Source organism: Microcaecilia unicolor, chromosome 12 (genome assembly GCF_901765095.1).
Source record: "Microcaecilia unicolor chromosome 12, aMicUni1.1, whole genome shotgun sequence".
Classification (NCBI taxonomy): domain Eukaryota; kingdom Metazoa; phylum Chordata; class Amphibia; order Gymnophiona; family Siphonopidae; genus Microcaecilia; species Microcaecilia unicolor.
The window spans coordinates 24771506-24786511 of record NC_044042.1 but is presented as its reverse complement, the minus strand read 5'-3'; the positions used below and the strand labels follow the sequence as shown (position 1 = coordinate 24786511).

At 45.1% G+C, this 15006-nt stretch overlaps 1 protein-coding gene across 1 annotated transcript in view; it reads right to left on the bottom strand.

Annotated features, from left to right (window-relative positions):
• CACNA1S (calcium voltage-gated channel subunit alpha1 S) overlaps positions 1-12743 on the bottom strand; it is a 125889-nt gene extending 113146 nt beyond the window's left edge. The window contains exon 1 of the mRNA XM_030220411.1: positions 12527-12743. Coding sequence (XP_030076271.1) covers positions 12527-12678 — 152 coding nt within the window. The 5' untranslated portion in view covers positions 12679-12743. The remainder of the gene's footprint in view (positions 1-12526) is intronic.
• Between the last annotated feature and the right edge of the window lie 2263 nt (positions 12744-15006).

Sequence of the window (15006 nt, the reverse complement as noted above, 5' to 3'; positions counted from 1 at the left end):
TACGGAGAAGCCCCGAGTTATATGACAGACTTGATCGACTTACCAATTAGAAATACATCCGAACCAACACAAACTTATCTAAATCTGCACTACCCAAGCTGCAAAGGACTTAAATACAAATCAACTTACGCATCTAGGTTTTCCTACATAAGCACACAACTGTGGAACACATTACCTAAAGCCTTGAAAACGACGTACGACCACCTAAACTTCCGTAAATCACTAAAAACTAACCTGTTTAAGAAGGCATACCCTACCGACTCGACCTAAATGCCCAATCTCAGCAACACAATCAAACTAAAGCACACAATGGACATAACCAGTGCATTTTTTCTAACAAAAAAGATGCTGGTACTCAAATGCTAAGCCACCCTTCAGAGGTGGGGTGATCACCGAGGGACCCCACCCTACAATAGCCAGGCCTCCTGCACCAATCACAGAATCTATGACAAGGCAGAATTGGTGTGTAGAGCCTGAGCTCTTTCATTAAAACTTGGGGTCCATGGGTCAATTTTAGCAGACAATGGAAAAGGTGCCGGTACTCAGTACCCCCAAGTACCCCCTCAAAAAAAGCCCTAGACATAACACAACTGTTCTGTTCTACGATTCCCTAATGTAGCTATACCACATGAACTTTATCTTACCACGACAACACCTTGTATTTTGTTCACACCGGAGCCTGCAAAGGCCCTCCAGTACTATGTAAGCTACATTGAGCCTACAAATATGTGGGAAAATGTGGGATACAAATGTAATAAATAAATAAATGTTTTCTTGAGGCTCACAAGACATTTCACTGGTTTTGCTCCAAGGAAATCTTCTGCTGTGCGGAACCCTGAGAGCGGAGTAATGCAAGCAACAAAACTACACAGTCTGTACTACTACTGCCCAAAGTTGCCAGGTCCATGGTACTCCCATGGAGATCCCCCCCCCCCCCCCCCCCAAAGTGGAATTTTTTGGAAAGTCATAGGTTACGGATTATGGGTCATTTTTTCACCGCCACAGTAGCGGGTTGAGCGGTTTTCCTGCACTCTGTCTGCTCGCCCTTCTATTGGACCAGTAGGAGAGCAAGTGAAGCGGGATCAGGCACTCTTTTAAAGGCCTGCACGGGGGCGTGCTCGCTGTGGTGTGTGAGGACTGCCTTTCCTCACATGCATCACTGACTGGACTGAAACTAAATGCATATGTATGGAACACCTGCAGCACCGCACTATGGACACATTTGCCTGTCAACACCCATAGAGCTGCCAAGCTACTCAGTTCAGGAAGGAATCTGGCCAGTCTTGGTTTTGAACTTGGAGGAATGGCCTAGTGGTTAGAGCACCAGTCTTGCAATCCAGAGGTGGGCGGTTCAAATCCCACCGCTGCTCCTTGTGATCTTGGGCAAGTCACTTAACCCTCTATTGCCTCAGGTACAAACTTAGATTGCGAGCCCTCCTGGGACAGAGAAATATCCACAGTACCTGAATGTAACTCACCTTGAGCCACTACTGAAAAAGGTGTGAGCAAAAATCTAAATAAATAAAATATAAGCAGTGTGTTATTTGTAGTCCCTGATTCTATCTACTGAAATCAGTGCTGCAGGTCCCATAAAGCTGCAGAGTAAGGGTGTCTGAAATCCAGGACTGGTCTATAAGCTCCTTCTAATAACTAGGGAACTTGGCAGTGCTGCATTCATGACAACTAGGTGTCCTGTTCCCCTTCTGCCTGCTAGACATCATAAGAGCATGCAGAGAGATTTAAAACATGACATAAGCCAACAGCTGTGAGCACCCGATATATCCAGTGGGCAAACACAGCCATTCCAAAACCCAGCGTCTTGCGTGTTCCTGTTAAGTTCTCCGGCTGCATCGTCCTCAAGGCCCCTCTGCTACAGTTTGCTTCGAGTCATGTTGTCTTACACCCAGATACCCGCTTTCTGTGGAGTAATTTCACTCCCATAAGAGAGGAGTATCCTAGTGGTTAGTGTAGCAGCCTTGAGCCTAGAGAGCTGGGTTCGATTCCCACTGCAGCTCCTTGTGACTCCATTGCCCCTGGTACAAATAAGTACCTGAATATATGTAAACTGCTTTGAAGGTAGTTGCAAAAAGCACAGAAAGGCGGTATATCAAGTCCCATTTCCCTTTCCCTATTTGAGATTCTACATGGAATGTTGCTGTTGCTACTATTTGAGATTCTGGTATGTTGCTACTATTTGAAGATTCTACATGGAACATTGCTACTATTGGAGATTCTAGATGGAATGTTGCTACTATTGAGATTCTGTTGCTACTATTTGAGATTCTACATGGAATGTTGCTATTCCACTAGCAACATTCCATATAGAAGCCTGCCCTTGCAGATCAGCAACGCGGCCACGCAGGCTTCTGTTTCTGTGAGTCTGACGTCCTGTGGACGTCAGACTCACAGAAACAGAAGCCTGCACAGCCGCATTGCTGATCTGCAAGGACAGGCTTCTACATGGAATGTTGCTAGTGGAGGAGTAGCCTAGTGGTTAGTGCAGCAGACTCTGATTCTGGGGAACTGGGTTCGATTCCCACTGCAGCTCCTTGCGACTCTGGGCAAGTCACTTAACCCTCCATTGCCCCAGGTACAAAATAAGTACCTGAATATATATAAACCGCTTTGAATGTAGTTGCAAAAACCTCAGAAAGGTGGTATATCAAGTCCCATTTCCCTTTCCCCCTTTCCCTTATGACATCACAATATCAGAAGTGAGCCAAGTATCGGGCAATCAAGCCATTGTGACATCACTGATGAGGTTGGCTCTTAATTGGTGGAATGAGTTGAGGAGTAACCTAGTGGTTAGTGCAGTGGACTTTGATCCTGGGGAACTGAGTTCAATTCCCACTGCAGCTCCTTGTGACTCTGGGCTCTTTTTTTCAGCACTTTCAGAGATAAGAGACTGTCGGACTGACATCAAGTCAGCATTCCATGTTTTGGCATCTCTGATCCAACTGTTTTTTCAAATCAAGTTGATCTTCTTTATATTCAATTGCAGGACATTTTATATGTGTTCATTACACTTGACAGTGAAGAAACTGAGAAGGATAAGAAATATTTCCCTAGACAATCATTCCAACTACTGGCGCAATCAACAATACTATCACAACTAGACTACTGTAATGCAGCATATGTAGGATGCAAGGAAAGCACACTAAAATTATTGCAAACCATCAAAAACACAGCAGCAAGACTGATATATAAAATTCAAAATATGAAACAGCAACTCCACTGCTCAAAACACTACACTGGCTGCCAATCAAGGCAAGACTACTCTTCAAAGTGAGCACCCTCATTTTCAAGATACTATTTAGAACGGCACTTGAGTACATGATTGAAACTATCCCCAAGAAATGCAAGCCCAAAAGAAACTACCTGCTCCTTCATCTACCCAACTGCAGAAACATAAACTATAAAACCATCTACACAGCAGGTTTTAGCTACCTGGGCTCGAAATGGTGGAACTCAATACCAAATGTCGCGTCCCTCACCTGTTTGGCGCTCCTTCCGGATAGTCCGCTCCCCAGTTCCTCGTAGGGGTGGATGAGTGTCAACCAGAGTGGTATCACACTCCTTCCTCTATGCTTGGCAGCGGCCATCTTGGGATGCTCAGTCGGAGCAGTGTCTGAGCAGCAGCCATCTTGGATGGCTCATGGCGGCAGCCATCTTGGGAGGCTCAGTCGGAGCAGGGCCTGAGCAGCGGCCATCTTAGATGGCTCATGACGGCAGCCATCTTGGATGGTGCATTGAGGGCGGCCATCTTGATAGTCTTTTTCTTGCTAGTTCTTGGAGAACAGCCATTGAGGTTCCTCGCCGTTCACCTGTGCCTAGGTTTCTCTGATGGGAGGACTATTTAAGGCTGTTTTCCCCTCAGTAGTTGCTTTGGCTTCTACCTTGGTGGATTCTGTGGTGACTCTCCTGACAACGTCTTTCTGGACTGCTCGCTGCCTGCCCTGATCTCTGCTGGAACTTGACTACTCTTTGTTTGCTGCCAGACCTGACCTCTGCTGGATCCTGATTTCTCTGGTCTGTCGCCAGCCCTACTGTTGCTGGAGTCCTGCCACTCTCAGCTTCTGGCCCCGCAATCCCTGTAGGTTTCCGAAGCCCTGTAGGCTGCCCGCACCTGGGGGCTCAATCCCCGGGGAACGGCAGCCTTCCCAGGCGAAGATTCAGGGTTGCTCAGCCGCCCAGTGGGACACAGACTCTTGGGCCGTGCTCCGACTGGGCACAAGGGCTCACGAACATCCCAGTACAGTACACCAAAAGCCACAAGAAGCATCACCAACTACCTTCAATTCAGGAAAGAAATGAAAACCTACCTCTTCAAAAAATTCTATACCTAACGTAACAACATAAACTGTTGTTGTCCTACCTTCATGAACCATCTCTTCAAAAACCCAACAACTAACTACATAAACTATGGTCGTCCCACCTTTCAAATCGACTTCTTCAAAATTCCCAAAATAACTAAACGAACTATCGTCCTACCTCTTCAAACCTACATCTTCTAAATTCTATAGACAACTACAGAATCAATCGAAACCCTCTCCACGACAAAATTGTAAAAAACTATTGTAATCTACCAAAATGTAAATTGTAAGCCACTTTGAACTGAAACTTGTTTTTGGATAGCAGTGGGATACAAGAATGCATAAATAAATATTTATCTTTCTTTAGTTTTATTTAACTTGTAATTTTTCAATCCCATATGAACAAATGGATACAAAAAACAAAAAAAGAAACTAGTCAATTGGTATACAAACTGTAGAGAATGAGGGGAATTCTATATATGGTGCCTTAAAAATTGGTGCTGAAAAACCACGCAGTTAGTGTGATTCTAAAAAGAGGCGTGTGTGAATTCTAACATGTGTAGCTGAAAAGGGGGCATGGCCATGGGAGGAATGTGGGTGTGTCAGAGGTGTTACTCAAATTTACGTGTATTGTTATAGAATTCAGGGGAACTCACTTACATCTTCTTTTGAACCATCTTACCTCTGTTGGGATCTTGGGCACTGTTCATTCATGGTTCTGTAGTTATCTTTCTAATCGCACTTTCACTTGGGATCATTTTCCTGTACTTATTCAGGTCGTCTTTTACTAAGGCGTGCTCACGTTTTTAGTGTGCTAAACATTTAGCATGCCCACCATTTTAGCACACGCTAAAAACTTGAGTGCGCCTTAGTAAGAGACGCCCTCAGTTCTTTCTGGGGTATCTCAGGGTTCCATTCTTCCCCCCACTCTATTCAATATCTTTCTATCCCCTCTTCTGACTCTTATCCAGGAACAAGGTTGTCAACCATATTGTTATGCAGATGACATACAAATTCTTTTCCACACTACAGGTTCCTCTTCCATACCAGATGCCTTGAACACTTGCCGTACTGCTGTGTCAACTGGTCTGAAGGATAACGGCCTTGTCTTGAATAAAACTAAATATGAAGCCATAGTATTCTCTAATCCAAATTCACCAGCCCCTTCCCCCATCCCGATCCTTGACGGTACATCACTTGTCTACAGTGAATCTGTTAGAATTTTAAGTGTCATTGAATTTGAAAGATCAGATTGATAACATAACCAAATCATCCTTTTTTGCACTCTTGCGTATATGTTCAGTTTAGCCTTTCTTATCACCAAAATCCATACGTTCTCGTATCTTGACATTGGTAATTGCTAGGCTGGATTACTGTAATTCTCTGTATGCTGGCCTCCCATTCCGCTCTCTAAAACAACGTCAATTAATTTAATCAACTTCTGTTAAACTCATATACCACTCGCACTGTTTTGACCGTGTTACTCCTCTCCTCCATCTCGGACACTGGCTCCCAGTCTGTATTAGATATAAGCTTCTCATGCTTACTTTTAAATCCCATTATCCCTCTGCTCCTGCTTATTTGCATAAACTTCTAATTCCTTACAGTCATCACGCGCCCTTTGATCCTCTTCAGGAAATTTGCTCTGTGTTCCATGGCCGACGGCTCTTCTCCTTCCTCTGATACCTCTTTCATTTAGGTCCCAGGTCTTGGAACAACCTTCCGCCATCCCTGAGAGCTGGTATACCTCTTCAATTGTTCAAATCACTTTTGAAAACTTTCCTTTTCTCTGCTGCCTTTTCCTCTGCTTAATTAACTTTCTTCCTCCTCCCCCTCCCCCCCACACACTCCAATCTCAGAAATAATTAATTTTTATTCTTGTAGTTGCTTAGTCACCTGTATAAGCTCAATTTGCGGTATATCAAGTATCTGGAAATAAATAAATACATTTATGGATGGGTATTTTCACCAGGTTTTCAGTTACATAAATGGCTGCACCTAAATGTAATAAGTGAAACAAAAAAGTGAGGAGAACTAAGGAGGATACCAAAAAAAACCTTTATTGGGTAATTAAAAAATGACCCGACACGGCCGTGTTTCAGCCCTAAGACCTGCCTCAGGGGTCTTGATCCGTTGTCAGTTACAAAACTGACAACGGATAATTCTATAAGAGTGGAGACCAAAGAAGTCTTTGATTTAACAACATACTTTCATCGGTGTAGAATATTACACTGCAACATCTGAGATTGATGGACCTTTATGGCAATACTTATGTACTTATGGCATGGCATAAGTAGCCACAACTACATGTTGGTGCATAGACGCCAACTTGCACTAGCATTCTAATAGCGGTTACACCCCTAAGTGCTGATATAGTATTTGTGCTTATCACCAGGGGCAGACTGAGAGTGGTCTGGGCCCACTGCCCGGACACCCCCCCCCCCTACTGCTGCACTGCTGCCCCCTCCCACCGCAGCTGCTGCCCCCGGTGCCCTGGTCCTACCTGAAGGGCCCTGGTGGTCTAGTGGCTCTGCAAGGGGGAGAAAGCATGTTTTTGAAATGGCGGCCAAGACTTCCCGCGGTAGTCTTGCAAGTCTCGACAGTCTGGCAAGACATCCATAGGGAGTCTCAGCTGTCATTTTTGAAATACGACGGTGCCAGGCAGGGGGAATAGCGGCAGCACAACGAGCAGGAAAGAACATGTCCCCCCCCCCCTCCGCAGAGACCACTAGATCACCGGTGGAGCACCTTTAGGAGGGCTGTATTGTGCAGCGGGCATCTGGGCAGAGCCTCTGAGCACCCTAGAGCCTCTGGGCCCTCGGACACTGCCTGGTTGCCTGAATGGTCAATCTGCCCTTGCTTATCACACAGCATTCTAGCACTTAACTTTAGATGACCTGCACTAAATTTACCCCTATATGTAAATAAATATACTTGGAGAGCTCACCCACTCAGCGCAATCAGGCTGCCCCATGGAGGCCAATGAATCCATGAGCTGCTTCTGCACAGTGCGACATGGTTTAGGTGACCCAAGACATTGCTTTTAATTGCAGCCTGGGCCCAAGAACTCCCTCTGTCTCACCCAATATCGTGGCCAACCCAGTAGGGTGGAGTAAGCCTTGCAATAAGAGCCACCAATGAGCCTAGTGGGGAGGGGCAAGCCCCAAACCTTGCTAGAAAACGGTGAGCTTAGCTGAAAGAGACTGACCCTGTTCTGTTGTTTCTCTCTGCGGCCCTGCACTACTGCCTCTGAAATGTGTGAGATAAGGGGACTTTGGTGTGTGAATGTGTGATGCTGACCAAACGTGTGTGTCACACCCTAATGCATGTGATTTGATAAGTATACTTTTTTCATGTCAGGAGAGAATAAGCAACAGATGACATTAACATTACCAGGGGAGTATATTTTGTACTAGTGAATGTGATATTGGTACAGGTATTCTGGATAGATTCACTATTTGGCAGGGGCGTAGCCAGACAGATTTTGGGTGGGCCTAGGCAAGAAGTGGGCACCAAATGTTCTCTTCCCCACAACCACATCAAAAAAATATCTCAGCTGGTGGGAAAAAGCTTCTCTCCAGTCTCCACCTTGGTAGTCTGCAGCAGGCATGCGCTGAAAACTGAGCATGTGAAGGTGCCAGTATTGTGGAGAGCAGCATTTTCATTACCATGTGCTACTGTTGGATGGGCCTGAGCCCTAAGTGGGTGGGCCCTGGCCCACCCAGGCCCACCTGTGGCTACGCCACTGCTATTTGGAGAGATTTGGTGCCATTATTAATCTACCTTTGCTCTGTGGCATCTGTCCTTGTTGTATTGTTAATTCTGTTTTGTTTTATGCTCTAAAAGTTAATTAAAAAAAAGTTTAAACTCAAAATAATATATACAAATATATTATAATACTTAAACTCTGGGAAGAAATATAGCAAATCGTTCAAAAAATTCTTAATTTTAAAATTAAACCTATTCCCCACGATATTTTTTTAGATAACCTTTTTCAAATGTAGGTCTGTCCTCTTCCAATCAAATCCTACTTGATGTACTAATTGCACTTACTAATTCAATTGATCCTGGGAAATTGGAAATCTGCCTTAAACCTGCCACCAGAATGTGGAATTGATCTGTCAAATCATCTCAAATCGGCTGAGAAATCAAATAAATATAATAAAATCAAAGAGAGCTGGAGACCAATAGAATTATTATTTTTAGCCCAATCCGATTTCCAACAACATAAAATTTGCAAATAGAATAATGTTATAACTTCACTATAAGTTTTCATTACATTATCCATTATCTTTCCTATTGAAAGTTTGTTATAATTTTATTAAGGGGGGCTCTTTTATTTATTTATGTATTTACTTATATTGACATATATATCTCACATTATCTTGAACTAAGTTCGAGTTCAATGTGGCTTACAGCATAATATTTGAAGAATATTTTTAAAATATAATAACTAGATAGAAAAAGGTAACAGATAAGATGACTAAAGTAAATTATACAGGACATAACATAAGCATAATCATTAACTTTGCAGGAATTAGATGAGGTACCAATTACATTACAAATTATAGCCAGTGCAGGTAGAAACAGTAGTAGTTATGCAGCCAGGTTAGATTAGACTTCCATTACCTTGTTGTAAGAACGTTTTGAAAAGAGAGGTTTTTAGTAATTTCCGAAAGCTTATGTAGTCAGGTACACATTTGATACATTTTGAGAGTGAATTCCACCACTTGGTGCATTGATAAGAAAAACTAGCTGAGCGGACTGATTTTTAAACAACCTTTTTACAACTAGGGCAATGCGGAAGTAGGAAGTCTCTGGACCCATGGATAAAATTATGCACCTGGAGGTCAGTTAAAGGAAGCGTATAATCAGGAGCCACTCCATAAATGATTTTGAAGGGAAATACACAACGTTTAAAAGTGACTCTGGCTCTAATTGGCAACCAATGTTGAGTGTGGAGCAACGGTGTAGCCTTACGGAATCGCATGCAACATTACATACAAGCCTAGCTGCAGTATTTTGTGTAGTTTGAAGCAGTGGCGTAGCCAAGGGTGGGCCTGGGTGGACCCGGGCCCACCCAGTAGCAGCACACCTATGATGTGGCTGGCAGAGATCCCCAAGCCCCATCAGCCGAAAACTCCCAACAGCTGTTCCTCCTGCATACCTTGTAAATAGCAGATCTTTGCCTGCAGCGAGCAGCGACTGTCACATCCTGCTCGCACCGGCCCCACAGCCTTTCCTCTGATGTATTCCCGCCTATGCGGAAACAGGAAGTTGCATCGGAGAGAAGGCTGTGGGGCCAACATGAGCAGTGTGTATTAGTTGCTGCTCGCTGAAAGTGAAAATCTGCTATTTAAAAGGTATACGGGGGAGGGGGGATGTTTGAGAGACCATATGGCATGCAGGCGAGAGAGGGAGAGAGCAAATCATTTGTGGGACAAGGTGGAGTTCTTCTGCCCACCCATCTTGGGCCCAGGCCCACCCAAAATTGGGTGTCTGGCTACGCCCCTGGTTTGAAGTTTCCTTATTAAATTGTATTTGCAGCCTGCGTAAACTGCATTGCAGTAGTCAAAATTGTGATCTCGCCAGGGTTTAGCCTAAGGCCCCTGTTTACAAAGGCGCGCTAGCGTTCGTTAGCGTGCGTTAATAATGAGTGTGTGTTCTGTGGGCGCCCATAGGAATATTATGGGCGCCTACACATTTATCGCGTGCTAACGAACGCTAGCGCGCCTTTGTAAACAGGGCCCTAAGTTTCCAAATATTTCTTTTGAGAAAAGGGGGTCTAATTCTTTTCAGCCTCCACAAAAGTTTACTAAGGTGCTCTAGCATTTTTAGCTGGTGCTAAATGCTGAGAACGCCCATTATATTCCTATGGGTGTCTCAGCATTTAGTGCCAGCTGATTTTTAGTGTGAGCTAAAAACGCTAGCGCACCTCAGTAAATGACCCCCTAACTGCTCCCATCATTCTATTGATATGATAATTTCATTTGAACTCAGTGTTGTCATTCTTGGCTTCTGTTATTGTTACACAGTTATTTTTGTTATGTTTTTCTAAAGTAAATAAAAATGATGGAACAAAAAAAAACATGATATAATATTGATATACAGTATATTTATAGAGAGACTAGTAAAAAAGGCCCGTTTCTGACACAAATGAAACGGGCGCTAGCAAGGTTTTCCTCGGAGTGTGTATGTTTGAGAGAGTGTATGTGAGAGTGACTGTGTGTGAGAGAGAGAGTGAATGTGTGAGTGTGTGAGAGAGAGTGAGTCTGGGTGCAAGTGTGTCTGTGAGAGAGAGAGTGTGTGTGTGAGAATGAGAGTGTGTGCAAGTGCATATGTGAGACACAGTGTGAGAGAGAGAGAGAGTATGTTTCACACAGATACAGTGTGTGCGAGAGAGAGAGTGTGTGTGAGACACAGACTCTCTGTGAGACTGAGTGTATGAGACCAAGAGAGTGTGTGAGTGACTGTGTGACACATAGAGAGTGAATGTGATACAGTGTGAGACATAGAGTGTGTGAGAGACAGTGTGTGAGAGTGAGAGAGAGAAAGACATTGTGAGAGAGAGAGAGTGTGAGAGAGAGTGTGTGAGAAAGTGTGTGTATGTGACAGAGATACCTCCCCCCTCTCTGGTGTCAAGACCCCCTCCCTCCCTCTCTCTGGTATCAGGCCCCCCTCTCTCTCTCTCTCTGGTGTCTGAGCGTTACTGTGCAGGAGGCTGAGCTCTGGCTGTGCTTCAAGGAACTGACCAATCCTATTTAATAGAATGCACCTCCAACATTCTGAAGCCGAGAAACCTCGTGTGGTTGGTCACTTCTGCTTGTGACGAACCCGGAAGTACGTGATGTCAGTTCAGGAGATGGATACAGAGAGCAGGAATGCCTCAGCCATGCAGTCAGCTTCAGAATGTTGGAGGTGCGTTTTATTATATAGGATGCATATGAACACTAGTGGAAACATCTGACAAAAAGAACAGGCTGAGATAACACTCCAGCTGGCTTACAGCATCCTGTTCCCCATCCCTTCTACTGACAAGTCCATCTCCAGTCCAGCCATCCACTGACCCTTCATCCCCAAATCAGGAACAGTGTTCCAGTGACTCACAGACCGTTTCCAGGAGCTGATCCAGTAGGGGCTGCATATTAGGGTTGTGGACTGGCTCCAGATCTAACCGATGAGATTATTCCCATCCTGGTTTTACTCTATTTCATGCAGGGACTTGCTGTTCTGATTTTTTCAATTACATTCATTTAGTGCCCCTTTTTTTTACAAAGTTGCAGTAAAAGAGGCCCTGTGGTAACGCCAGCGAGTGGTTTTGCTGCGTGCCGAGGCCTCCTTTTACCACAGTGGGTAAAAGGCTCTTTTTTTTTTTTTTAAGGGCCATGCAAGTAAGTGAACCACTTGCCATGCGACCATTTTCCGGGAGAGCCCTTACCGCCACCCACCTATTTAGAAGGCGATAAGTGCCTGGGGCTGTCCGATTACCGCCGGGTAAGCCCCCAGAGTTAAAAAAATACAAGTATTTTTTCAGTGCCAGAAATGGCATGCAGCGGGGCCAGGCACTACCGCCGCTTTGCAAAAGAGGCCCTAACTGAGAAAAAAAAGACCACAAGTTCCTGCGTGCAATTGTAAATGTAAATCCAGGACAGGATCAAACCCTGTTAGGTGAATCTGGAGCCAGCAGGCAATCTTATGCTGTGATGCTACTGTATCTGGATGATGTCTTTGCAAGATATGCAGACAAATCCCCTAGCACAGCTGAACGGTGGGGGGAGGGGAGAGGACGTAGTGTCCTCCTGCACATGTGTGGAAGACACCAATAAAACAAACAAAACATGACATGACATACACATGATCACTACCTGTTATGTATTCCTTAATTTTTAAAATAGCTTGCTTTTAACTTTTATGCCTTCATAAAACAGACAAGACTTTAAACAGACAGAGAATAAACAGGTTTTACCTTTTTCTCTTGAGCAGCTCTGTCGAGAACATAGCTTACTCCTTGCTTCTACAATTGAGGACAAATCCCATTCTATTCCATACATTTTTCCTAAGTTTTTCTCACTCTCTCCCTGATACCTTTGCTGGATTGTAAGGGAAGGGTTCTTTTTCTTTTTGGCTCCGATATGTTTAGTGTAGAAATCCAGGGCATATTTCACCTGTGGCATGGGTCCCCCCCCCTCCAATTGCTCCCCAAGAAAGGATACTTCAATTCCACGATGCTGATGCATGCTTTCCGCAGGGGATTCTGAAGAGTAAGGCAGAAAAGAGACCTCGGTGGCCTGGGAGATGCTGGGGTCAATGGTTTCTTTTTCTTCCTTTGCAGGGAACCATCATCGGGAGGGACATTTGATTCCATCTTGCTGTTTGTCCCCTTTCCTTACTTCCTCCAGCTGTGTCTTTCCCCCCCCTTTCCCCTTTAAAATCCCCCCTCCACCTTTACTTCCCCCAGGGCAGAGACCTCCTTCCCCAGTTACCAGTCTAAACCAATGCCCCCTCCCTGGCTTCCTTATTCCTGAGGAGGCGGCTCTCCCAGAGTGCAGGGGGAAAAGAAAAAAAAAGGAGGCTGACCCAACACTTTAAAATTAGACTAAAGTTCCCCTGTGTTCCAGCCAGAGTCCCTGAAGCAGCCAAAGAGCTGAGACCCAGCAGCTGTCCTGTGTCTCTCACCAAAGCCCTTTCACATAACTGTCAACTTAGCCAGTTCCAGCAGGGATATTTTAGGCTGATTGAGGAGGTTGTCACCTTATGTCCCACAGCAGTGCAGTATTTGTAGGCCGTGATTCAACCCACTGAAAACAGTGCTGCTGGTCCCATAATGCAGCAGAATAGGGTTGTCAGAAATCCTACAGCTACTGGGTGGCCAATGACTTGCCTCAGCTCTAGGGTTACCATATTTGTGGAGACAAAAAAAGAGGACACAAAAAATAAAACCGCGGAAGTCTTGCGAGGCCGCCACTTGAAGTCTCGGCAGCCATTTTGAAGTGGCAGCAGCGAACAGGTCAGCGGTTGTGGGCAGGAAAGAGTGGGGTTCTTTTCTGCCATGAAGAAGCCACCACTAGACCACCAGGGCGCGATAAGGTGCTTTCGGGCAGGGCACCCTGAGGCCCGCCTGCCAGCCTGCCCACCTGCCCAGAAACCTGTACAAATGTCTGGCTGGAAAACAAACAAGCAGATCAGTATAATATCCAAAAAAAACTTTATTGAAGATACCGTGTATAAGACAAATGCCCGACACAGGCCATGTTTCGCCCAACGATAGGGCTGCGTCAGGGGCTATAATAAACGATAAACATATTGAATTCAATTTTCAAGTTTATTTGAATATTATACTGATCTGCTTGTTTGTTTTCCACGTTGGATTTTGCAGATCGGTTGCCTTGCTGTTTTCTGGGACCCCCAAATGTCTGGCTGGAAAATACTGCCCAGACCCCCGACAGCCCCTGAAAAGAAGGACATGTCCAGGGAAATCCGGATGTATGATAACTCTACTGAGCTCTGTTTGCCCCTGCATAGGTTTGAAAGATACAAAACCTTATAAACAATAGCAGAAATTAAAATAAGGGCCCCCAGAGCAGGGAGGATCCAACAGGGTTACCATAAGTATTTTCAAAGCACTTAGACTTACAAAGTTACATGAGTAACGTATGGAACTTTGTAAGTATAAGTGCTTTGAAAATGAGCCCCGTGGAGAGGCATAATCAAAAGGGACGTCCTCGTTTCAATTTGGACGTCCTTGCAGAACGTCCTGATCCAGGGGCGGGGAAACCCATATTTTCAAGACAAGATGGACGTCCATCTTTTGTTTCGATAATACGGTCAGGGACATCCAAATCCTTAAATTTGGTCGTCCCTAGATTTGGTTGTCCCTAGACTTGGTCGTTTCTAATTTTCGGCGATAATGGAAACCAAGGATGCCCATCTCAGAAACGACCAAAATCAAGCCCTTTGGTCGTGGGAGGAGCCAGCATTTCTAGTGCACTGGTCCCCCTGACATGCCAGGACAACAACCGGGCACCCTAGGGGGCACTGCAGTGGACTTCATAAAATGCTCCCAGGAACAGAGCTCCCTTACCTTGTGTGCTGAGCCCCCCAAACCCCTCTACCCACAACTGTACACCACTACCATAGCCCTTACGGGTGAAGGTGGGCACCTAGATGTGGGTACAGTGGGTTTGTGGTGGGTTTTAGAGGACTTGCTGTTTCCTCCACAAACATAACAGGTAGGGGGGTGGGGCTGGGTCTGCCTGTCTGAAGTGCACTGCACCCACTAAAACTGCTCCAGGGACCTGCATACTGCTGTGATGGACCTGAGTATGACATCTGGGGCTGGCATAGAGGCTGGCAATCAATATTTTTAAAGATTTTTTTGAGGGTGGGAGAGGAGTTAGTGACCAGTGGTCATCTGGTCAGTTTGAGCACCTTTGTGTGCCTTGGTTGTAAAAAAAACACAACCAGGTAAAGTCATCCAAGTATTCATCGGGGACGTCCTTGTTTCTTTCGATTATGGGTCGAGGACGTCCTAGTGTTAGGCACGCCCAAGTCCCTCCTTCGCTACACCTCCGACACTCCCCCTTGAACTTTGGCCATCCTTGCGACGAAAAGCAGTTGGGGCCGTCCAAAATCGACTTTCGATTATACTGATTTGGATGACCCTGTGAGAAGGACGTCCATCTTCCGATTTGTG